Source organism: Labeo rohita, chromosome 19 (genome assembly GCF_022985175.1).
Source record: "Labeo rohita strain BAU-BD-2019 chromosome 19, IGBB_LRoh.1.0, whole genome shotgun sequence".
Classification (NCBI taxonomy): domain Eukaryota; kingdom Metazoa; phylum Chordata; class Actinopteri; order Cypriniformes; family Cyprinidae; genus Labeo; species Labeo rohita.
The window spans coordinates 13,907,268-13,934,133 of record NC_066887.1 but is presented as its reverse complement, the minus strand read 5'-3'; the positions used below and the strand labels follow the sequence as shown (position 1 = coordinate 13,934,133).

The window sequence follows — 26,866 nt, the reverse complement described above, 5'->3', positions numbered from 1 at the left end:
ACGAATGATGTCTGACATGGACCTCTTTTCTTTTGATCACTCTTTTGGTCAATACTGTATATGTGCACGGAGGTGAGAGCAAACTATAATTCATACCAAATGCTCACGCACAGAGTCCCACCCCAGACCACAACGCCCCCTCACACACACACAAACGCTTTGAGAAATGGGGCTCACAGTCTGGTGCAATAATCCTTCATACATTCGTTCCTGTCAGATGGGTGGGGTGGAAGGTGTCAGTCAAGTTACCAACATATAAACCCTTGTGGGCAGAAATAATGTGAACCTGTAAAGCTCTGCTTCTCTTTAAGTGTATCTATCATTCTTTCTGTTGTTCTTTATATTGGTTTATCTAGCGATTCTGCATTAAATAAATTCATGCTTAAATGTTTCTCTAAGGCCTTTGTTGAAACCCAGGCTCATGAAAATACGTGCCTCTATATACATTTCTGCACCACCGTAATTATGTACCTTACTGCATGTTTTGCTGCAGTTTCAAAGTGAAATGTACAGAGAGTGGCGCTAAAACACACGTTCAAGTGACCGTGGCACATTTTTATTACATCACTCCAGGCACTTATTGCTGCATTTTTATTATGCTGCTTGAGGTACTAGTGCAGCTGTTCAGAATTCAAATATCCGGTTAGTGTCGCTAAAGGTTAATGCTCTATCGTGTTGGAAATATCCTTTAAACCAAACCCAACCCTAAACCTAACCGATACAAAGTTTGTTGATGCAGCCATGCTATTTTAACTTCCTTATGCGAATTTGAGCTCTATTGTCGAACCAGTTTCACAGGATTTCACGGAGCTACTACGGAGCTATTAGAAAACGTATGCATATGAAGCTGTATATTTGACGACAGTTTTCAAATTGTGCAGGATGTTAATATTGTTTTGAAGCCATAATATAATATTCTGCAAGCAATTTTGTGAAAATTAGGCTTTATTAATTCAAGCTCTATGTGTAAATCACACTTTGTGTGAAAAGGAATAAAAGTTGTCAGAGTTGTACTGCTTGTAGTGTTCATTTCAACTGGAAACTGCAGTGATTTGTAGGGCTGCCCCCTAATTGTCGACTAATCGTTAGTCGATGAGAAGAGGCTTGGTCGACCCAAATTTATTAGTCGCTTACACTGTAAAAAACAAAAAACTCAATTTGTTGAGTCAGCTTAAAATAATTTGTTACCCTGCTGCCCTACATTTTTAAGTTCAGTCAACTCATATAAGTTTAGTCAACCTGAAATGTTAAGTTGTACTAAGTAACAACTTAGATATTTGTGTTTGTTAAACTTAAAAGCTGGGTAAGTAACCCAGCTGCCTTAAAATTTTAAGTTGAATCAACACAAATATCTGAGTTGTCACTTAGTGTAACTTAACATTTCAAGTTGAATAAACTTTTTTTGAGTTGACTGAACTTTTAAGGCAGCTGGGTAACAAATTATTTTAAGTTGACTCAACAAATTGTTTTTTACAGTGTAGGTGCAGAAAAAAAACACAGGAAGTGGTGAAGTCATGCAGTCCATGGCGGACACATCGTTAACGGCTGGTCTATGTTGTAATATAGTACATTGGGCTGATTCGGGGCAGGACATCCAAACGTCATTCATCAACCTCAAATATGGCTTTTCATCTGAAAGATGTATGTAGTAGCAACTTTACATGGCAGCTCAATCTAATATTAACATAGAAAAATGTGCGCTACAGAAGAGTCTGTGCAGAGTGTAGAAGCTGAACAGTGGCACGCTCACTGCATGACAGATGGAGGCACCGGTGCGGTCACTTGCTCTTAAAATACTCTGTCATTTTTGGACATACGGATAAAAGTAATACATCTTTCGAATCTGTAAAGACTCTACGTTTATTTATGTGCACTCACTGCACAACAATGAAACGTTGCGCTTTTGTAAAATAAACGCTTTTGTAAAATAAAGACTTCATCTCTTAACCCAAAAACAACGAAAGCATTAGTGTATCAATAAATTATTAAACACAGTCTCCTTGCTGTTTTTCCCTGACACATTCATAATTATAATATCTGCCGGTGCGCTGTGCTAAGCTTTTTTTGCATGTGTTTGAACGCATATTAGGCTATGTAGGCAATTAAATGCTCATTATTATGATTTATATGGTTTATTAATAAACGTGCGACTGATAGTCAACTAATGCTTAAAATAAACGACTGCTAATCGTGAAAAAAATCTTTAGTCAAGGTGATTCATATAGGTACATTTTTTCAATTTTGCAGAAATGTGTATATATATGCATGTATTTCCAATGAGCCAGTGTTGCTTTTTCTAGTACAGTGTTGTGCTCTGACAAACAGTTGAGCAGCTTGAAAAATCATTCTGTGTGTTCTTGGACTCTAGAAAGTGTTCGTTAAGTAGTAAGATGTGTCAGCATCCTGCAGTGTGCGGTTTCCCATATTTTTCTCCCTGGGAATGATGGAAGAGGCTTCAGAACAGTGTATCCCTACCTCAGACAGTGGCTTTGGCTGTGGTTTGCGACCTGTGATGCTTATATAGCTGGCCTTTCATCCCTGTGTCAGAGGAGCAGACCTGTCTCACCGTCTGAGATCCTGCTGTCTGCCACAGAACACCACATCTTTTCATCCCCTTGAGGGGGTTTGACAAAGATTTCCTGGCTCTTATTAAATTATAATCCCCAAACTCTCTCACCCTTCACTCTCATCACAGAGCCTGAGTCCTTTTCTCTGCCATCCAGACTGTGAGAGAGGATTGGTGGAGGATTTCCATGTGTCTTGGATACCCATCAGACACAGTGATACAGTGATTGTAAGTAGTCATTTACCAGACACTTTTATCCATTCCCCCAGAGCAACTTGGGATTGAAGGAATAGTTCACTCATTCTGTTACTGTTTTAATGTCTTTCAAAACCTGTAGAACTGTCTGTGTTTCTCCAGCATACTTGAGTTAATATAGCAGATTGTCCAGGCCTCTCTTTTCCATACAATGAAAGTAAATGGTGACCATAATTCACCCAACAATGAAAATTCTGTCATTAATTACTCACCCTCATGTCGTTACAAACCGGTAAGACCTTCGTTCATCCTCGGAACACAAATTAAGATATTTTTGATGAAATCTGAGAGCTTTCTGACCCTGCATAGACAGCAATGCAATTGACATATTCAAGGCCCAGAAAGGTAGTAAGGACATCACTAAAATAGTCATGTGACATCAGTGGTTCAACCTTAATTTCAAAATCATTTTAAATACCACTTAAAATTTAGTCTGTTCCTCACACAAAGCTGTTTTCAGAAGACTTAAAATATTGTGCATAAGTGGTATTGGACTACTTTTATGCTGCTTCATTATGTTTTTTGTTCTTTTCCGGGAATAAAAGCCCTGGAACCACATTCACTTTCATTGTATAAACATAAACATAAACATAAACATTCTTGAAAGCATCTCCTTTTGAGTTTGACAGAAGAAAGCAAATCATACAAGTCTGGATTGATATGAGGACAAATGAATGATGACAGAATAACAACTACAATATTTAATAGTCATGGTAGTTTAGCAAGGATTTTAACGGCATGCCAGCAATGGATCAGAATTTCACAATAGAAACGAACCTGCAGGTCACTTGCTCTCCTTCTGGAAGCGATTCTCGCTTGTGACAAAATCGGAATTTTTCCAGCGCTAGAGAACAGTGAAACTTTGGATTAAGTGTGATTTCCCTGGTGTAAGCCAATTATTTGGTACTCCAGAAGTTCACACCCTGCACAGCTAAAACAAGTCTCAATCCATGTAGGCATTGGCCCAGTTTCCAACATCTAATTGTGCTTCCTTATACTAAAAAAAACTTTGTCGTTTGTGACTGGATGAGCTGAATGAAAAATATTTGGATGATCTGAAGAAAGGGCAAGATTTAAGTACGCTACTCATTTATCATTCCTAATGCACACTGGAGAGAAGGCGGGCTGTGCCTTGTTCTGTAAGAATCTTGGTGTAATTTTAGCTTGACAGAATCCTGGGGCCCACATCAGACATAGGTATGTACATGTTATGCATCCAAGGAGTTCACCTACACATGTAGGTCTTGCTCCACTGACGAGTGCCACCCACATGGAGGAGTAGAGCGGGCCATTCGTCATTCGGGCTGAATATATGGCACAAGCAGCGGAGACAAAACACAGCCAGCTGATGACTGGTCTTTAAACGCTCTGTCCCATCTGCCACCACACACGCCAGTGTTTTTCTTTCCTGCATCTATCCATCGATACTTTACTTTCTCTGCTGCTTCTGTTCTTTCTGTACCACCCAGGGACAATGTGTGTAAACCATTAGCAAGTGTCTGTGTTTAATGAGAGAGAAGCATCATCAGGCCTCGGCAACTTTTCTGTAGGCTTTTTTCTGGTCCACATTTTTAAAACGAGACTTTTTTTGAAGGGATAGTTCACCCAAAAATGAAAATTCTGTCATTAATTACTCACCCTCATATCATTCCAAACCCATAAGACCATCATTCATCTTTGGAACACAAATTAAGATATTTCTGAGGAAATTCGAGAGCTTTCTGACCCTAAACTACCATGTTCAAGGCCTAGAAAGGTAGTAAGGACATCAATAAAATAGTCCATGTGTCATCAGTGGTTCAACCTTAATGTTATGAAGCTACAAGAATACTTTTTGTGCAGAAAAAAAACCAAAAACAACATTATTCAACCATTTCTTCTCTTCCATGTCAGTCTTCGGCGAGCTGGTGCACTATCCTGGTATTTAGAGAAATTAACTTGAATTAAGTTTCATTAAGTTTCTTTTTAAGCATTTTGTGAGGTTTGTGCTTAAAACAGATAGAAATGGAAATTTTAAGCGTTTAGATATTTGTAACAGTAAATGAGAAAAAAATCCTGACTACGAATTATTTTTGTAGAGGAAAAGCAAGAGAGAATTCAGAGAAAAGGAAAGGGAACTATGAAGTAGAGAGGAGTGGGACAGAGACTGCCAGCTCAACCTCAAAAAAGACGTATAATAGGAAAGAGGAGAGAGATGTTGAGAGAGAAAAGGAAAGGGAGATAGAAAGTGAGAAAGAAAAAGTGGTAAGGGGAAAAACAGAGACTGTTGACAGAGCAGGTGAGGACGGACTTGAGGATCAGATTGTGTCTGTGTCTGGGGAGAGAGGAGGGCAGACAGACCCAGACACATTCAGCAGGGATACAGCCAGAACACAGGTCATGCCAGTCAACCAAACAGTGCTCCCAACTCATATTTATTTACAAATCAAATTTTTTTAGAATTGTGATTTAGTATTATTATATCTGTAATTGTTTGTTTATCATTTATTTGTGTGCTCATATTTAAGAAATTGGAAAGAAACAGTTTACAAATATATATCAAGTATCTTTTGACTTTTTCTCTCTGCCTTTTTCGTTATCCAATTACTGAATTTTTCTTTTTGTCCAAGAGTTTAAACCTTCATAAAAGATGAAACTATTACTTTAAACTGAAATATATACTTAAAATAAATACATACACTCAGGTCAATTTATGATATGCATGCATTATGCCAGAGGACTATTTTTCCAGACCAGTCCATTTTGTAAGAACAGACATTAAAAATCCTAAAAATATATTTCCTCTCTGTTTGCCTTCATTTTATTTATGAAGTATTTGTTCTAAGAAATACTCTAAGACACCTTTCCCTCCAGGTATCAGTTCTGATTGCGGCGCCTTTAAAACTCGTTTTTCATATTCATGTGGAATAGGAAAGAATGTGAGCATTTTCCTGTAAGCTAAGCAGATTTTTTAAGCTCACACCTGGACTGTATTTGGAGCTGTCTTAATCAGATATTTCTCCACAATTAACAAAACAAAGTGCCTCTCGGTTGGAGACTGGGCTTTATTCTTATTACTACTTCTTTCTTCACAGACATTTTTCTGTCTCCTAAAGTGTTCAACATCAATATTGACTCAAATACCCTTCTTTGTTTTCCATCATGATGGATTCAAATACAGAATATTTTAAATATATAATGAGGAAAAATGTCAATTCATCTTACACAACAGATCAATATGTGACAGAAAAAGAGAGGGGCATTAGGTTACTCACCTAAACACATCGATCCTCCACAAGCCCCTGAAGAGATGCGCTCAGCCAGATAGTCTTAGGGTTATGTTCGCAATCCAAAACATATCTGAATGAGCCTTGGAATCAGAACTCAATTGGTCAAATCAAATTATGAGGACGCAAAATGAAAAATACTTCAGACAATGGGCTGATCTAACAAAACAGAGCAAAGTGGAATGCTATCTCCCCATAAGAATGTAGGCAAAATACCTGTCTACCATGACCAAACATAACTTATTCCTCCAGAAAAGTACCTATCAGGGTGTTTCTTCTGAGGAGGCAAGGGAGGCAGTGTATCCTCAAAATATTGGATGAGGAAAAAATTTGTTGTACAAAAATAAAATACAGCGAATATTAAAACACTACATTAAAAAGTGTAAAAATCATTCAAAGACTCGAAACAGGTGAACTAATTCCAGTACAGAACCTAATAGGATGTTGCGCATGCGCGACTGAACAGATCACTTCCCGAGACGACTCACTCGACCCGAGTCACATTAAAGATTTATTCAAAATGAACGAATCGTTCAAGAACGACCCATCAGTAATGAAAAATATAATGGCGTTAATGGGAAAAAATGGCGTTAATGGGAAGAAGTAAACAAGTCTAAAACAACACACTTAGATACAACCACTTTGTTACGTCAAAATGTGAATAAAAACATGATCTGTGGGAGTTTTTAGTGAGTAATCGCTTTGGGTAAAATTTAAATTTAATGAAATTTAAAGCCGAAAAATTCAAAAAAGTTAACTATTAAAGAATCGCTAAACATACATTAACAAAATAAGATACATTGTTTAAATTGTTGCGGCCTTAAGTTATTATTTTGGAATAAATGTAAAGTGCTTAAACACTAACTTGATGAGATTCATAATTGGTTTTAATAAGTAAAATATTGATTACATTTTTAATGTAAAAATATATAATAGAATTATAGAATAAAATATTGCCAGAATTACATTCATTTGTTTCAGATCAAACTGAATGTGCTTTAGCATAATTCACAGGACATTTCAAAAGTGTTGCGAAACGTGCAAGAAGCAACGTAACATCATTTGCCTAAATAACACCAGTATGTTTTTTTTTTCCCAAGGAGCCTGGGTTGAACTTGGATCATGCTAACTAAATCTTGATTGTTTGTTGAACACAGACCTGGCTAGGAAAGGAAGACAGGCTTGTCTCTTTCAAAAAAACGCCATCCCTGGTGAAAAAACCAGCATATGCTGGTAGGTTTTGATGCTGGTTTAAGCTGGTCCTTAGCTGGTTTATGCTGGTCCTTTGCTGGTTCATGCTGGTCCTTGACCAGCAACATGACCAGCAACATGACCAGCAAAAACCAGCAAAGGACCAGCTTAAACCAGCAAAGGACCAGCTTAAACCAGCATCAAAACCTACCTAACCAGCATTCCAGCATCAAAACATACCTACCAGCATATGCTGTTTTTTTCACCAGGGATTCCAGTACTATTAGCAGAATAGCTTGACAAATACATAGTGTCTTTTTAATTTCGTGTTTGTTGTATTCAGCTTCAATGTTAGTAGTATGCTGAATTGTTGCTGTATGTAATCTTAGCTAATGCATTAGCAATGCAATCCCTTGTTTATTATGCTAAAGCTTTAAATCTAAAGAGAATAAGCAATAAGAGGTAAAGCTGAGAGGGGAGACTAAAACATATGTTCAATGTGGTCTCAGATGAGGCACTCCAGACACCCTAGTGGCCCAATTTCTGATTAAACCTAAACAGAAAGCCATTTCTCCATAATAGCCCAAGCTATAGGAGCACCTGGGCTAATGGTCCAGCTGGTGTAACCTAAACACACTCTCGTCTCGCGCATGCTACATGTGTGTGTCTGTACAAGAAAACGCATTGCTGTACTCCCAAGACAGCGAAAAGTATATGCATCGTTCGCATGGCCAAGAAATCGAGACAGCTACGATGAATAGTGTCTGTTATTTACTGTGTCTAAGAGAACATTTCCTCTGGGGAAAGCTAGAGGGAGCTTCATCTGAACTACCTAAGAAAAACATGTTCCCACAGTATCCACAAACCCCATTTGAAGACATTAAACAGTAGAAGTGCGGCACTTGAATTCACTGATTATCTGTCAGTTAACTTGACAGGAGTGTTAGCTTTAGGGCCATTGCATAACATCTATGGGGCCCTCGGCGCAGACCGGAGGCCCGTTGATGGAAAAAAGTGAACAAAATGGCAGCGTAAACAGCTTAAGTCACACCCCAGCAGGACCCTGACAGCATTTAAATGGATGATTTATTGAACGATTCTGTTAAATGTTGTCACAGCAGGGTTACGGCTGCATATTACCCGTTGGCTTTTGAGACTTGCTCTGTAGGTCAATGTGTCTGAGAACTGCTGTCGAAGAGCCAATTTAGCCAAACCTCCATTTTAATATCCACACTGGGCGCAGGTCACGGTAGCTGCTAATGCACCATGCAATCAGAGAAAGTAAATGTGCAGTGTGTTGAAAATAAGCACCGCGTTCCTAAATGTTTGCGCAGTGCTGTAAAGTTACTAAGGTAGCCGATTACATAGGGGAAAAAAGGAGCGATATAAGATTGGCAGACGGGGAGGCCGTTGCAGGTTAAGCACCGTTTGCTCCCTCCTGAGGTTTAACTCATGCTGAAAAGTTGATTTATGGAATAAAACTCTCAGACCCAATTTCCGCCTCTCGTGCTGACTCCATAAGCATGGTGCCTATCAAACAGACATGTGGCTATACTGTGCAAACACACATACGCGTAATTCTTGCAAGCCACACACAGACACTTTTATTTACATTAACATGCCTCTGAGTTCATAAAATACAATTATTTGTTTTGTTTGATACTCAGTTTTTTGTTGTTTTTTTATCATTCCAAAATGTATTATTTACAAATTCATACATATGTGACCCTGGACCACAAAACCAGTCTTAAGTACCACAGATATGTTTGTAGCAATAGCCAAAAATACATTGTATGGGTCAAAATGATCGATTTTTCTTTTATGCCAAAAATCATGAGGATATTAAGTAAAGAAATGAAAAAGTAAGTAAATGTCCTACCATAAATGTATCAAAACCTAATTTTTGATTAGTAATATGCATTGCTAAGAACTTAATTTGGCCAACTTTTAAGGCGATTTTTCTCAATATTTCGATTCGATTTTTTTTTTTAAATCAGATTCCAGATTTTCAAATAGCTGTATTGGCCAAATGTATTATTTACTTGTGTATTTATTTATTTTAAAATTGAAATGTAATAGTTTGTTATTATTATTACTTTGTTGTTGTTTTTGTATTTCATACACATATTATTATTATTATTATTATTATTTATTTACAATACATTATTTGTTTTCATTATGTTTATTTTTTACTTTTTATTTGTTTGTTTTAAAATTTATTTATTTATTATTATATTTCATATATTTCATATTTCACATATATTATGAAACAAATAACAATCTTCTTCACTGCTTATTAATATTTAAAAACAAATACATTTTAATTTCAACATTAATATTTGTCTTCTTTTTAATGCTTGTTTTTTTATTTGTTTGTTTGATTGTTTTAAACATTATTATTATTATTATGAATTTTAAAAAAATAACATCTTCACTGCTTATTAATATTTAAAAACATACATTTTAATTTTAACAATAATATTTGTCTTCTTTTTCATTCTTGTTTTTACTTATTAATGTATTTATTTAAAAAAAATATATTATTGTTATATTTAGTACACATTATTATTATTGTTACTTCTTTACAGTTTAATATTTAAAAACAAATACAATTTTTCATTTTAATGTCTTATTTTTAATTCTTGTTTTTTGTTTGTTTTAAAATTGTTTATTTATTATTATTATTAATAATAATAAGAAGAAGAAGAATAGTAAATTTAAAAAAAAAAACTTCACTGCTTAATATTTGAAAACAAATTTTAGTAATATTAATTTTAACATTTTAAGTCATTTTAACATTTTACTGATTTAAAGGCACAATATGTAAGTTTTAATTAAAATATCCAAAAACCACTAGAGCAGTGTTATATATTTTGTTGACTGTATACTTACATTATCCCAAATGTTTCCAAAAATGTTTAAATCCAGAGATATAAGCAATTTTAACTAGTAGCCTATTCCTTGTCAATGCTTTGCCTGCCAATGACATTATACACCCATTGATTTCTGAAGAAATACACCAAAGACGCTTTAATATGTTATCTGCTTTATTAGCCAGGTGAAGAATGCACAGAGTAGCATTATAACAAAACTTTCAACACACTCAGATGTATCTAACATGCATAACAAAAGAGCCGTGTATCGGGCTCGTCACTCATTAGCAATCGCTTCAGTGGCCTCGTTTTACTTCAGCGGCTTTCAGCGCCATCCTGATTCATAGTTACTACAGTAACATTAATAAAAAGTTTAATACATTAACTCATTAATAAACATAATTTCTGCCCAAGTCCTGTCGGATTCATCCTGTGGGGATGAAGATAACTCCTATGATTCCACACTCAATCAAGGCGTCATCAAACTACGCGTTTGTTTCTTTGTTTGTGTTGAATATGCGTTCTCTAGTGGCGAAAATTACAAACTGTGTTTCATGCATGTTATTATATAAGTTAAATAAGCTTTTTCACCTGAGAGGTCTTAGCCCCCTGTGGGCTGTTTGTGGGTTTTAGCAGAGAACCGAAGTGTAGATTTCACAACCATTAAGGAAAAAGCCATCTGTTTTAAGGTGATGAAAAGTGGAAATAGCTTCCTTTTGAGCTATTTACTTGTGGCTCACTCCGTTTTGGTGTCTTGGTTACCACCTGAGCTGCCATGTTGTTTTTAGAGATTACTGCTAGTAGGTTTTGGCCCCTGCAGTGTTTTGCCTAATTTTCCGCCAGCGTGCAGAAAGAGTAAGTGCTATAGTGAAAAGTAATGCGTTATGTGTTTGTTTTTTATGTTTTCGTACAAGGACCTGTATGAGAACATTCCACTTTCTGATTGAGTTTCACAGGTCTGGTTAGACATGAATTACATGGATATGCTTTTAAAGCTCATTTTGGGTCTTGGCGAATTATTATTCTCTGTTATTTTCTGATTTGGAGGCCAACTCACTATGGGAAAGCCATAAAGTTTGTAATGTCTGGTACGAATGTGCGCTTATTTCCCTTTCTGTTTTGAATTTAGGTAGCTGTTACCGTAAATTCTTATGCACAACTGATTTCAGTGCTTCTTTATAGATCTGTTTTAGATAAACCATCACCAGCGTTTGCCAAATTGCTCCTTTTTTATTGTTTTTTTGGATGGTTTTACCTTCAGTGGATGTGACTGGCTTTAGTTACTCAGAAGCTCCTTGTTTTTCGTGTTATAGATGTTTGGCAGTCGCCCATCCTTGTGTGCATATCTATGTTTTAGACCTCAGCTGTGCACTGTAAACACAGAGAGTGCGCATACATGGTCGAGCGCTTGGCCAGACAGATTGCGTGAGACTTTTTTACTGCGTCTGCAGAGCTTTTCAAGAAAAACATTAGATAAACAGATTGTGCCGGCTTATGGAACAGGGGTAATGTCTGACTCTGATCGTTTAGAGTGCTAAGACGCCTGCTCAGAGCAGGGCACATGGTCAAGAACGTCTAAATTATCCTTCCCACAATACCACAACCCCCCAAAAAAAGGCTCAGCCACCCGCCCCCTACCACCACCAACGACAGCCAACTATTCAACAACTAACCAAATTGGCCGTACCAGCAATGCTCTCATTCGCTTTCTGTTTTTGCCCGTTTTATGTTTGTCTGACTTTTTCATTCTCACTCTTGGCCTCCCTGTTTTCTCCCTGTGACTTGTGATCGTGTTTTTCCTGGAGGGGGAGATGGCTACATGTGAGAACGAAGAGGAAGTGAGTTTTTTATCGAGTGCAAATACAGATGCTCACACAGACGTGACTAATTATACAGGCTCGCTCATGGTTCTTGGGACTTGCACATCCTTACGCGGCAGTAAAACAAGATGGCAACCGCAGCACTATAAGCTCACGGTGGCAAAAAAGCATCACACTGTGCTATACTCCGTAGGAGGGCTTCAAGGCCGGAGCAAAGCCCAAAATTGTCCTGCTGAAGCCCAGCACAGCCCCGAACCCAAATTCCAGTAAGAGCAACAATAAAAACGAAAATCGAAAATGATAAAAGAGGGAAACGCCAGTGAACCACAGTGAATTAGGCAAAGCAAACAGGCACAGAGTGCCCCGTTTGGAGTCTTGCTGATTGGGAAAACACAACGAGGCTGAGCATGTCTGGCTTTTTTTCTCATCTCTCTGGCCAGCTAGTGCAGGAGCTGCAGTTGGACCAGGTTCCCTGCAGATGTGGTTTAACATGGACATGTGCTCTGCCATACTTTTCTTTTTTGATTTCCACTGATGCAACACAGGCACAAACTAAATGTTGTTAACTTTCCATTTGCATTCTGCCTTTGCAGACTTCCTTTGAAGTCAGCGCAGGCATTTCAAGTATCTGACACTTCATATGAATACATAATACAGTTTTATTCATTTTTAAGAATTATATGTGCATTTTTTGGTGTTATATGTTAGATAAACTATTATTTAATATAAAAACTTGCCTAGCATGAAAATCTGCTTCTACAGTTGAGGTCAAAAGTTTACATCCCCCTTTCAAAATCTGCAAGATGTTAATTATTTTACCAAAAGAAGAGGGATCATACAAAATGCATGTTATTGTTTATTTAGTACTGACCTGAATAAGACATTTTGAATAAAAGATGTTTACATATAGACCACAAGAAAAAATAATAGTTGACTTTATAAAAATGACCCTGTTCAAAAGTTTACATACACTTGATTTTTGTTACTGTGTTGTTACCTGAATGATCCACAGCTGTGTTTTTTTTTTTTTTTTTTGATACTTGTTTACGAGTCCCTTGTTTGTCCTGAACAGTTAAACTGCCTGCTGTTTTTTTAGAAAAATCTTCCAGGTCCCACCAATTCTTTGGTTTTCCAGCATTTTTGTGTATTTGAACCCTATCCGAACAATGACTGTATGATTTTGAGAGCCATCTTTTCACACTGATGACAACTGAGGGACTCATATGCAACTAGTACAGAAGGTCCAAACACTCACTGATACTCCTGAAGGAAAAACCATCCATTAAGAGCAGAGGGAGTGAAAACTTTTTGTATTTGAAGATCAGGGTAAATTTAACTTGTTTTGTCTTCTGGGAAACATGTAACTATCTTCTGTAGTCTCTGAAGGACAGTACTAGAATAAAAAATATGATACTTAGGCACAATATAACAAATGTACACATCTTCATTCTATTCAAAAGTTTTCACCCCCCGGCTCTTAATGCATTGTTTCTCCTTCTGGCGCATCAGTGAGTGTTTTCTGTAATAGTTGCATATGAGTCCCTCAGCTGTCCTTAGTGTGAAAAGATGGCTCTTAAAGTCATACAGTCATTGTTGGAAAAAGTTCAAACTAATAAAAGCTGGAAAACCAAAGAATTTGTGGGACCTGAAGATTTTTCTGAAGAACTGTTCAGGACAAACAAGGGACTCATGAACAACTAGCACTAAACAAACATGCATTTTGTATGTCCCTTTTATTTTGGTAAAATAATTAACATTTTGCAGATTTTGAAAGGGGGGTGTAAACTTTTGACCTCAACTGTAATAATCGCCAATTCTTAAAGCTTAAGGACCTTCTTTCACTGACCATTTGTTGAAAACAACAAAAAAAGACATTTTAAAATGTTTTAGACATTACTTCGTATCCTATTCATGGAAAGTATCTGAAAAGATTACAGTCTTTGATATGGTCCTTACAGGAGCCTCTTACTGTTTCAGTTGTGAAAGGGTTTTATATTTGAGAAAGGTGCACCATTAACCTTTGGTTAGAATTTAAAGAGGTTCTTGCTGAGCTGTGGCACTGAGGAGAAAGTTGATCTGACCTGTGGGTCTCATGCTTGCAGATGCAGTCGGGCTGACTAGTGGGTTTCTGTGTTCAAACCTGCGGTTACGAGAGAGAGTTCAGCTGTCACAGCACATTGAAATAGGAAGTGAGGTAGGTTATGAATGTGTCTTGGCTTGGCCAGGTCCACTGAGAACGGCAAACCAAAACCTGTGAACTGTGAAGGCCACGGATAGGATGTCCATGTGCTTTTGGACAGAATTTAAGATCAGCAGACTTTAAGCTCCATCCCTCAGGCTTCGCAGGTTCAGCACTCTTGGGAGAACACAGTGTGCAGAAAATAAAGGACTGGGAGATGATTCAATCAGTAAATTACCTGCCATATTGCATCAGACTCAGAGCACAGGACAGCTCATCCAGGTGTGATATCAAGTCTAGAACAGACCACAACTGGTCACAAATGAGTGGTAGGTCTGCAACCAGATTCTTAAGATAAATAATCTAATGACATATAAAGGAGAAGTTCACTTCCAGAACAAAAATGTACAGATAATGTACTCACCCCCTTGTCATCCAATATGTCTTTCTTTCTTCAGTAGTAAAGAAATGATGTTTTTGGAGGAAAACATTTCAGGATTTCGCTCCATATAATGGACTTCTATGGTGCCCCCGAATTTGAATTTCCAAAATTCAGTTTAAATGCGGCTTTAAAGGGCTCTAAATGATCCCAGCTGAGGAAGAAGAGTCTTATTAGTCCTACATCGCTGTTTTACCCTTTTTGTAAAGGCCGTTTGATCTTCCTGGCACGTTCACTTTGTAAACATTGGGTCAGTACTTCTGCAGCGATATAGGACGATTTTGAAGTTGGAGGAAAAAATGAGATGGGAGTTTTTCGACATACCCTAAATGTATTGACAATACTCAGAGTTCACACAGAGCTAGACAAGACAAGCATTTGAGGTTAAAAAGTAAAAATATGAATAATAATTTGTGCTTGATTATATAATTAGAATTTAATTCTCTATACAAGACTTACAAGACTTTTATTCACTCTCATGTTGTTCCAAGCATGCGACTTTCTTAAAATAAGATAAAATGAAATAGTATAAAGAATGTTTTTGTTTACACAAACAAAGTCAATGGAGAGCACATAGTTCAGGGGAAAAAACTTGGGGTTGACCGATGTGTTTTTTTAGGGCCAATGCCGATACCGATTATTACAGATCAAGTAGACAGATAACTGATATTTTGAACCGATATATATGTCAGGTGTAAAAATGAAAATTAATGTCAAAATTAAGAGTAACAAGGGCTCTGACAAAAACTTTCTTAAATGCTTTTAAATAATTTTATTGGCAAATCGGTTTTGAAAATGACCCATACCTATAACCATAAAAATGCTTAATATCGGCGCCGATAATTGGCAGGCCTACAATTAGTCGACCCCTAGAAAAAACATGTATTTCAAACCGTTTTATATTCTATAGAAGAAAGAATGTCATATAGGTTTGGAATGACTATAACTGTTTATTTGTTAACATCTGTCAATGATGATAAATGTTACTTTTTGGCTGAACTAGCCCTTTAAGAATGTTTCGAGAATCAGCCCAGTTCTGAAAGTTTACAGGAAAAATGCTAAATGCAACTAAGCATATAATCATGGATAATTAAGATAAGAAAATGAGTCTGCTTTTAAAATAGTTGAGAAAGCACCAATTGAGATCAACCGGTATGTAATCCATGAAAGCAGGTCAAAAAGAGACTGCTGATGTGGATGTTCGACGTTCAAGAGAACACAAGAGCAGACACTAACCCTAAGACCCTAACTTGATGCCATCAGCACCCCTGTTCTCCAAGCCAGTGGACTCTCCCATGCACCTGATCAAATCTATGTAAATATTTGGTGCGAGTAACATGAGGATGAAATTATCATTCCTTCCTGCAGTAAATTAAAGCAAACAGCTGCAGCTGTCTTGGGGAACGACTGGTTAAACAAACGCTGAGGCACTGAGCCCTACCTAGGCCTTGGCATCCATACCTCATCGCCCAGGCGTAACTTGTGTGGGGTCAATAACTCTACCCAGTGACCCGTCTGACAACCAGCCGTGTAGGAAGATCCTCTTGGATCTTCTTGTAAGCATCTCTGCAGGCCTTCGAGTGAAACTGCTTGTCTACACCAAAAAGCTGAACCCATAGATTCTGTGATTTTTCCACAAAGTACTGAAACAAGGCCTAAAATAACATTTCACTTCTAAAGTTTAACGTGAAGGGCTTTACTTTTGCTTTTTCAGTTTTGGACTGGTGTTAGGGGTTATTTTCTCAGTGTTTTGTAGCCTATGTGGTAGCCGAGAAGAACTTTTAAGTGTTGTATCCCATGCCAGGCATCACTGATCAGGCTAGCACATGGAGAGCTGTTTATGTATGCCACTGTCACTCAGTATTACACCTATTGGCAGTAATGCTGACTTGCGTAGGACTTTGAAATCCAACCGAGCACCTTGGTAAAGCCAACATAAACGGGAACGTGAAAGGAGCGCTCGTTTGGGTATCCAAAAAATGATTAGGAGTAAAGAACATGGAGTAAAGAACTCAGTCTTTGAAAAATTATCCAGTGAGTAACATATGTCTGCTATAACACCCAGCAAAAAGATTTCTAGGGCTGCACGATTTCCATTCGTGGGTTTCCATCAAAATAAAAGTTCAAATTAAGAGGGCCATAAAGATTAGTACTGTAATTGTACAGTTGCAAAGTTAATAACACTGCCGTTCAAAAGTTTGGAATCAGTAAGATTCTTAATGTTTTTTTAAAGGAGTTTCCAACCTTGTTATGCTCATCAAAAATCCAGGAAAAAAAACAGTAGTATTGTGAAATATTATTTTACTGTAAAATAACCATTTTCTATGTTAATCTATATTTTAAAATGTAAATGTCATTTCCCCATCATTACTCCAGTCTTCAGTGTCACATGATCCTTCAGAAATCATTCCAACTTGCTGATTTATTATCAATGTTGAAAACAGTAGTGCTGCTTAATATTTTGTTGGGACCTGTGATACTTTTTTTCAGGATTCTTTAATAAATATAAAGCTAAAAGGAACATCATTTATTTAAAATAGAAATCTTTTGTAACAATATAAACTACCATGTTTTCAGTAAATTTTTATTCTTTCATTTTTTTAAAGAAATTAATAGTTTTATTCACCAAGGATGTGTTAAATTGATTAAAAAAAAAAAAAAAGTGATAGAAAAGACGCACATTGTTAAAAAAAAATAATAATAATAAATGCTGTTCTTTTTAACTTTTTATTCATCAAAGAATCCTGAAAAAAAGAATCCCAAGTTTCAGATATTAAACAGCACAACTGTTTGCAACATTGATAATAAAAGTAATAAATCAACATATTAGAATGATTTCTGAAGGATTATGTGACACTGAAGACTGGAGTAATGGCTGATGAAAATTCAGCCTGCATCACAGGAATAAATTGTATTTTAAAATATATTAAAATAGAAAATCATTATTTTAAACTGTAATAATATTTCACAATATGACTTTTTTCTGTATTTTTGATCAAGTAAATGCAGCCTTGATGAGCATAAGACAATGTTTTAAAAAACATTAAAAACTCTTACTGTTTCCAAACTTTTTGAACACCTGTATGTATATATATGTATGTATATATATATAAAAGACTAACTAAAAGACTTATTGTTAAAAAAGCAGTGAATCAACAATCTTTCTCTCTGCAGTTTGAAAGCCCGTGACCACAGAGGCCAGTGACAATGCTGACAGTGCTCTGTGTCCTGCTAACGCTGGGGAGTCATGCCCTGGGTGGAGGTTACGCCCCCATGCCTCAGATGAAATATGTGCAGCCCATGATGAAGGGACCTGTTGGGCCACCCTTCAGAGAAGGCAAGGGCCAGTATCTTGGTAAGTGTTTGTAATTAACAAAATCATCCATCTATCCATCATAATATCTATCTAGTTTTCCCATCCATCCATTTTCAATTAATAGTGTAATTTACTGTATATTCTCACTAAGGCTGCATTTATTTGATCATATACACAGTAAAAAAACAAATTGTAAAATGTCTGGATATATGCCTATTTATGTAAGAATTAGTTCTGGTCAAACAGCACTGATACTTTTGACTGTATCACTGTATCAATATGTGTCTGTGTTTTTTCAAAACATATTGTCAGTGTGCATTAGTGGGAATTTTTTAGGTGACTCTTTCATGCAGGATACATTGTTAAACCAGCAGGTGGCACCAAGTGTTTTGAGTGAGTCATTTGAATTATTCATTCAGCTGATTTGTTTAAAAATACTGATTAATTCAGGAGCAAAATAAGTGACTGTCTTTATGAATGAGTCATCTGAATGAATCACACGATTGATTAAAGAACAGCCACTCACTTATAAAGACACCTGTTTCGTCAATGAATGAATTTGGCTGATTAAAGTGGATTGCAGGAGGTTAGTCAGTAAGACTCAAATTTTTGCACTGAAATACAATTTCATTTTAGTTTAAAATCTGATACACAGTTATTGCGCTAAAGTGGCACAATGGTTTAGTGTATGCACCCTTTTAGGCCCTTGATGACTGAGATTCTTCAGGCAAAAAAAGAGTCAGCAGGTTTTGCCAGAAGTCTGTCAGACTGAAAGCACTCGAGATGAACAATAAGAGAGGACAAGAATGGTTTGCAGTTTGCTGACTCCTCTCTGCTCTATGATATACGAGAGGGCATTGTGAGCATGTCACAGGAGAAGAAAGAAGAGGAAAAACAGTGACAGGGTGGGGTGAAGTCACCTCTATTCTGAGCAGTATGTCACAGGTCCATATAGTCCAAACCTGAAGGGAATCTAAGGGTGTGTCAAAACAGTGTCAGAAACAAGAAGGAAGGGTCAAGAGAGTCTTGGGCTGATGAGAAATTAAGGGTAGGTGTGAAACGGAAGCTGTTGTAAAGTGTTTAAGATACATAAGAGGTCTCTGTTTCACAGGTAAAGAGAAAATGATAAAACACAGCAAGGAGAAAAGAGCAAGAAGTGGCAAGATAGATTTTCCTATGATGTGAGTGGTTTACCTGTTACTGATAGTTCAGCTTTTGGGAAAAGTTCACTCAAAGAGGAAAGTTTGGTCATTGTTTAGACTTGTATGGAGACACTGTTGTGCAAATGAAAGTCATACAGGTTTGAGCAACATAGGGGTTAGTAAATTATGACTGAAATTTTATTTTGTACACGTCACACATGGTTTATTTTTAAAGGAGAAGTCCACTTCCAGAACAGCAATTTACAAATAATTTACTCACCCCCTTGTCATCCAAGATGTTCATGCCTTTCTTTCTTCAGTCGTAAAGAAATTATGTTTTTCAAGGAAAACATTTCAGCATTTTTCCTCATATAATGGACTGATATGGTGCCCCGATTTTGAACTTCCAAAATGCAGTTTAAATGTGGCTTCAAATAATCCCAAATGCAATTGTAAACGATCCCAGCCGAGAAAGAAGGGTCTTGTGTAGCATAACGATCAGTTATTTTAATAAAAATAATACAATTTATATACTTTTTATTGCCAAACGCTCGTCTTGTCTTACTCTGCTTGGGACTGTTTTTGTTCCGGCTCGTGACAGTTAGGATATGTCGAAAAACTCCCATCTCAATCAATCCCAATCTCCCAAGTGGACTTCTCCTTTAAGGACTTTTATAAGTATAGAGAGACTAATAGTATCTATCAGATAAACTGTCAGACATATACAGTTATATCACAATTTGATGTTTTCTAAACACAGAAGTGTTAAATTTTGTGTTCTGCATTCTAAATTACCAATATCAGTGAACTGGATGTGGTTTATTAGTGAGGTCTTGGCCTGTCTATAGCCTACTGATGAAGAGTGCTTGTGATTGGCCATTTTAAAAGGATTGTGTCTCTCAGAATCTGGTAACTTGTGTTTAATTCAGTTTTGTACATCTGTGTATTTGTGTATTTGGACCCATACAATGCAAGTTTTTATAGTTTTTCTTGGTATTTGGACATGCATGCAGTTTTCTATTAAATCACTTAAATGCCTTTGCACTCTGTCAAGAAGAAACAGGTCATTAAAACAATTATTGTGCTTAAAGTTTGAACAACTTAACTAAACTAACGTTATGTGTATATAAGACCTTCAAGATGAATTAAGACTCAAAACGTATCTAAAGAAAAGCTGTGTGCTCACTACCATCTAGTGGACAATGGAAGACATGCACTGAAACACAGAGTTTGTTTGAGAAGTGTCTGTAATGACACATTGCTTATCCAATTGAAACCTAAGACAATTTTTATTAAAAAATAAATAAATAAAATAAAAATAAGCTAAATGGTCGTATATTACCAACCTCTCTAAAATACAGAGCCAACATTTCTAAAACAGTTTGAGAAGTGTCTGTGATATGATGCATTGCTTATCCAGTTGAATCCTAAGACAGTTTTTATTAAAATAAATAAATAAATAAATAAATAAAAATAAGCTAAATGGTCATTAATTACTAACCTCTCTAAAACACAGAGCCAACATTTCTAAAACAGTTTGAGAAGTGTCTGTGATATGACACATTGCTTATCCAGTTAAAACCTAAGACAATTTTTATTAAAATAAATAAATAAATAGATAAAAATAAGCTAAATCGTCATATATTAACAACCTCTCTAAAATACAGAGCCAACATTTCTAAAACAGTTTGAGAAGTGTCTGTGATATGACACATTGCTTATCCTGTTAAAACCTAAGACTATTTTTATTAAAATAAATAAATAAATAAATAAATAAATAAGCTAAAAAAATACAGAGAATTTCTAAAACAGTCCTCCCATAAACATTTGTGCTTAAACTATTGAGAGTGATACCTGGCTATTTTCCCCCTCCTGACAATTTCTAAATTCCACTGACTTCTGTCCAATACCAGCTGTATGTATTTTAGGAGATTCCCTGTCTGTTCATTTTGGGGTTTGAAGTTTAAGGTGGTACAATGATGGTATCAGATGGATAATAGCATTTATAGAACAAACACAATTTTGTATTGTGTAATTTTGTATTTGTATATATAAAGTGCAATGATCTGAATTCTAATAAACCAGCTGAGACATTTGAGTACTTAGGGCTGTGCTATAAATCAATTTACCACTTGAGGGCGCTTCACAAATAGAATATACTATTCTGATGCATTTACAAATGAGAATATAACAAAACTTTTTACAGATTAGATGGAAAGATATGTGGCATCTATGACATAATAATGTTAGAGCATATTTCATTTTACTAATTGTTTAAATCTATTCCTCAAATAACTTTAGAAATGTCATATGCTAGAAGTCCAATAGTTTGTGTTTGTGTGTGTAATGGTTTCTGAAGTGAAAAGCACATTTTAACATTTTAACTAGTTTGGCTAAAGATTAGGCATAGAATTTGGCTCTCTCATAGTCAATGTCACATGGGACACATCTGTCATAAGGACAGTGAAATGGACCATTTTAAAGGCTAAATGTAATGCACTGTTAATTCTGAACTCATCCCTCAAAACATTTATTGAGAACTGAATGAAGGCATCTTTGCAGTGTTTTACTGACTTGCATTGTTTGGTTGTTCCTAGTACAAACATGGCTGTCAAACGACATCACTGCAGTTCCCCTTGCTGAAATTCCACGGAGGTCAAATGCTGTTGAGAATTTTGTCCTTGTCCTTTGTTTATGTTTTATCCATAAACACGTTCATTTTTCCCTGTAGGCCTTCATTGCATACCTGTGTAGCTGCCATTGAGCAGACACTTGAGCATAATGTTGAGCAAGCACAATGTATGAATGTAGTCTCACTTTAGGGTCCTCTCTACATAGAAAAAAAACTATATTTTTTGATGGCACAGAGATTAATTGATAAAATGTGTGTCTGTAAATTCTCACATTGGCCAACTTTTCTTTTATGAATTTAGTTATGAAGTTGTACATTTTTCTTTTTTATTGCAGAGTTTCCACCCACGATGGACATTAAAGGAGAGCCAGGTCCTCAAGGGAAGCCAGGACCAAGGGGACCAGCTGGGCCTCCTGGATTACCAGGGAAACCAGGTATAGGAAAACCTGGTCTCAATGGTCAAACAGGTCCTCCAGGGCCTCCAGGATTCCCTGGGATTGGAAAACCAGGACTACCAGGTTTACCAGGAAAAATAGGACCTAAAGGACCTCCAGGACTCAATGGTGAGGTTGGACCTCGTGGAGAGGTGGGTCTACGTGGACTTCCAGGTCAGCCAGGACCACCTGGACCAGCAGGTCTGTCGTTGAATGGTAAACCAGGGTTACCAGGAACTAGAGGCCCACCAGGGACAAGAGGTGAGCCGGGGCCTAAAGGCGGACGTGGTATTCCTGGTGAACAAGGACCTAAAGGGGAAAATGGCAATGGAAAGCCAGGTTTAATAGGTCCCAGGGGACCCAATGGCCTTCAAGGACCTCCAGGAGCTCCAGGAGTTCCCGGGATAGGTAAACCAGGCATCGATGGGCTGCCCGGTCCAGCAGGTCCAAAAGGAGAAAAAGGACTTCCAGGAGTTCAAGGTGTCCCAGGGGAATCTGGTCCCCCTGGACTACAAGGTCAGCCAGGAGCAGTAGGTGTTGGAAAACCTGGACTTGATGGTGCTCCAGGTAACCCAGGCCCAATAGGTCCAAAGGGTGAGGTTGGCCCCAGAGGAACTCCTGGGTTTCCTGGTTCCCCTGGCTATGGTAAACCAGGGCTTGTAGGACAGAAAGGAGACAGAGGTCCTACTGGATTACAAGGAGCCCCTGGTGACAAAGGACAATCTGGGATGGATGGCCTACCAGGAGATTCAGGGCCAACTGGACAGCCAGGGCTTCCAGGTCCACAAGGTCCTATGGGTCTTCCAGGGAAACATGGGATGCCTGGTCTAAAAGGAGAGAATGGCCCGCAAGGACCTCCAGGCTTGCCAGGGCTTAGAGGAGATCAGGGTCCTAGTGGGCTCCCAGGAAAGCCTGGCCTTCCAGGGGACAAGGGTCTTCCTGGTCTCAACGGAGCCACAGGCAAACCTGGACCCAAAGGTGAACCAGGCCACATCGGACTCCCAGGTAATCCTGGTTTGATTGGGGGACCAGGTTCAAAAGGTGAAAATGGGTTAACAGGACCCCCTGGGCCACGTGGCAATTCAGGGATTCCTGGACTTCCAGGTCCCACCGGTCATATGGGGCCTCAGGGTGTTCCAGGGTTGAAAGGCGAACAAGGTCCACCGGGCCCCCAAGGAATTGGAAAGCCTGGAGACAAGGGTATGCCTGGTCCACAAGGACCTCCAGGAATAGCTGGCTCCCCTGGACTTAACGGTATTCAGGGCCCTCCAGGTCCACCCGGACCTCCTGGGCCTCCCGGCCCGTCGAATGGTGACATAAATCAGTTAGCGGTTCAAGGACCAAATATCGTAGGAGAATCTATTCCAAAGCCAAATGGTGAGAAACCATATTTTGGTCAGGCCGAGCTCTCTGCCTCCATGGCTCCTGCGTTTACTGCCATTTTGACGACACCATTTCCACCATCGGGAATGCCAATCAAATTTGACAGAACTCTGTACAACGGGCAAAATGCTTACAACCCTGCCACGGGCATCTTCACAAGCCCATTGCCTGGAGTCTACTATTTTGCTTATCATGTACATGTAAAGGGAACCAGCCTGTGGGTGGCACTGTATAAAAACAATGTGCCAGCCACGTACACCTACGATGAATACAAGAAGGGCTATATGGACCAGGCATCAGGTAGTGCGGTACTGGAGCTGAAAGAGAACGACCAGGTTTGGGTGCAAATGCCCTCTGACCAAGCAAATGGCCTCTACTCCACTGAGTACATCCATTCGTCCTTCTCAGGGTTCCTCCTGTGCCCCACATAACGGTCCGTCTCAGCAGAGAATTGCTTGCTCAAGTGCCCTGCAGTAACATCTGTGATAACAGCGACTCGATTACAAGAAAGACTTGCTGAACGACGGAGAGGCTGAGTTCGAAGCAGAGGATGGAGAATTCATGCTGTGTCTCTGTTTTCACCCTCTCTCTCAAATGTCTGATTTGATTATTGTTTTACTTTCAAGTGTTGTCTTTTTCTGCCTATATGATAATTTTATTATAACTGTTATGTTATTTTTGTTGATGTTGATATAATGGTGTTATTTTATTGATGTTGTTGTAGTTGTTGTTGTTTATCGCAATCAGACTATTAAGTACTTTGCAATGTGTAGGTAACCGTTTAAAGACTTACCCATGTGACTGCACACGTTGCCAAATGTTCTGACTCCCGTCGAGCTCCATCACGTTGACTCTGGGGTTGTGTGTTCCCCTGGTTGCAGTCGAATTCACCTATATCCTTCCCTCATATAACACAGGCTACTTGATTTGTGCCACATTTCACTTTTTAGAATGCAGACATTCTATACAGCATTTGTATTGTATTTGTATGTTTAAATACATCCGTAATTTAAAGAATAACCTTCAGTTCCATATTGTTTTTTCTTATTAATGCCGGACAGGTGAATATCTATCTGCTTTAGTCATTAGGTATGTATGTTTTTGTTTGATTTACTGTGTTAAAGCAAAAATTATGTGCTAATCTGTCTGTTTCTGCGACTTCTATGTTGTGTTTGAGAGTTATTAAGAAAATTACTTGATGATTTACTGAGTTCTTTGCTCAAAACATGGCAGGTTCAAATCAGTAGTGATCCTGAAGGCCTCAAGAGGACTGCTGTACAACAGTGCCTGCATTAACAAAACAAATATGCAATTTCTGACACTAATTCCATACACTCTCAGAAAAAAAGGCACAAAAGCTGTCACTAGGGCGGTACCCTTTCAAAAGGTACACATTCGTGCCTTATTTCCCCCATATTACAAACATTTCAGTGCCTTAATTCAAAAAGTGACATCTTTTGTACCTTTATTTCTAAAAGTGTACTTCAAAAATCATGACATCAAAGCTAATACATAGCGTATAGCTTCTCATCAAAATCTTAGGAGAGCCTAGAGTTCATTGGTGAGTAAGGGACTACTAATAGATTGAGAATATGAAAATATAATTCTGATTATCAGTTCTCCAACACAAAATCCAAACTACTGCATTGTGTACTCTAAGCGTTTTACATTATCTGACGCGTTTCTAATTGCTGCTTTAACAGTGACACAATTAACTGATTGTTTTTTACATTCTTCTGAGACTTGTAATTACACAGACATGATTGACACTAACAGGAGTCAATGCATGTCCTAATCTTTTACATTTTGACCAAAAAGTTACCGCTCCAGTGGTGTTTATGAAAAGTTAACATGTAAACATTCTCAAACAAAGAAAATTGTTCCTTGCACATTCACTGAAGTGAGTACAAAGTAGTAAATGAGGCTTGAAGGCCCTCATAAAAGACATTTTCTCACTTGTGTTTGTTTCACCAACATGTAAAATTATGAAACCTGAATCAGACTGAAGGAGTGTCAGTACTTAAATGCGCTCACTCGCTGTGGTTGCCCATTCAATACCCCGCTGCATGACATTGTTCAGATTATTTACTCTTGAATGATGTTTTGGCATCAGATCTTTCCTATTCCAGCATGTATTTGACCTTTTTATTGTATATTAACACTGTGACCAATATTTTCTATGCTGAGTGTGTATTGTTTATGTGCAATGGATTGAAGATTTGAAAATTCGTTGTGCTGCAGTTTCTTAAAACTGCTTAGACCTTGTTGCTTCTTTTTGTCATTCAAAAAAAACTAGGAAGAAAATCATTGATTCTGTTCCACGGGATATTTATTCATGTTCAATCAAAATTAAAAGAAACAGCCAATCCCATTTGCACATGAATTTAATGAAGGCATATTTATACATTTGTAGGAACGTCCATCTACCGAAACCTTGAACGTACAAATAACCTTATATTTAACAGCAATGAGGAGTTTGTAGTACACACTACCATTGTTTTTCTTTCTTTCGTTTATGATGTATCTATTAATCTATAGGACTTTTGTCGTACTGCATTCACTTTATGCAATCCGTTTTGGGTATTAAATGCACTCTTTGATTGAACATATTTTGTCAGCTCGTACAAAATCTACAAGTACTTGACAGTACTGATGCAACATCAATAAAGACTTTCTTGATTAAGGGTGTCTTTTATTGTTCTCTTTAACTAATAAAACCAAAGCTATTAATAATGGATGTAGATAATTGTCATAAATTCATTTCATAAACTTCAGATGAACCACAAGAAGTAAAACCTCATTTTATTACCAGTATAATACTTGAGGCCACATATTTACAGTATGTATGTTTTGTTAGGGTGAAGAATATGAACTATGAACAAAACTTATTCTTTACATAATTTAAAGGGATAAAATGACAATTCTGTCATTAATTACTCACCCTCACGTCATTCCAAACCCCTTCGTTCATCTTCAGAACACAAATTAAGATATTTTTAATGAAATCCAAGAGCTCTCTGACCCTCCATAGAAAGCAAGGGTCCTACCTGAGTCAAGGCACAGAAACACAGTACAGACATCGTTAAAACAGTCAATGTGACATCAGTAGTTCAATTGTAATTTTACGAAGCTACGAGAATGTGTGAGCAAAGAAAACAAAAATAATGACTTTATTCAACAACAACTTCTCTTCCATGTCAAGTACTGTCTATGCAGGGTTAGAAATTTTATCTAATTTGTGTTGCGAAGATATTATGGGTTTGGAACAACGTGAGGGTGAGTAATTAATGACAGAATTTTCATTTTTGTGTGATCTACCCCTTTAATCATCACATTCAGTTTACAGAAATATGTGACTAACACTAGGGGG

General features: G+C 37.4%; 1 protein-coding gene across 2 annotated transcripts in view; it reads left to right on the top strand.

Annotated features, from left to right (window-relative positions):
* Positions 1-26,179, top strand: part of col8a2 (collagen, type VIII, alpha 2) — a 72,355-nt gene extending 46,176 nt beyond the window's left edge. The window contains exons 2-4 of one of the 2 annotated variants that reach the window (XM_051137304.1): positions 2,696-2,794; positions 17,764-17,944; positions 22,015-26,179. In XM_051137304.1, coding sequence (XP_050993261.1) covers positions 17,797-17,944; positions 22,015-23,927 — 2,061 coding nt within the window. In that variant the 5' untranslated portion in view covers positions 2,696-2,794; positions 17,764-17,796 and the 3' untranslated portion in view covers positions 23,928-26,179. The remainder of the gene's footprint in view (positions 1-2,695; positions 2,795-17,763; positions 17,945-22,014) is intronic. The other variant, XM_051137303.1, reaches the window with a different exon arrangement.
* Positions 26,180-26,866: the final 687 nt, after the last annotated feature.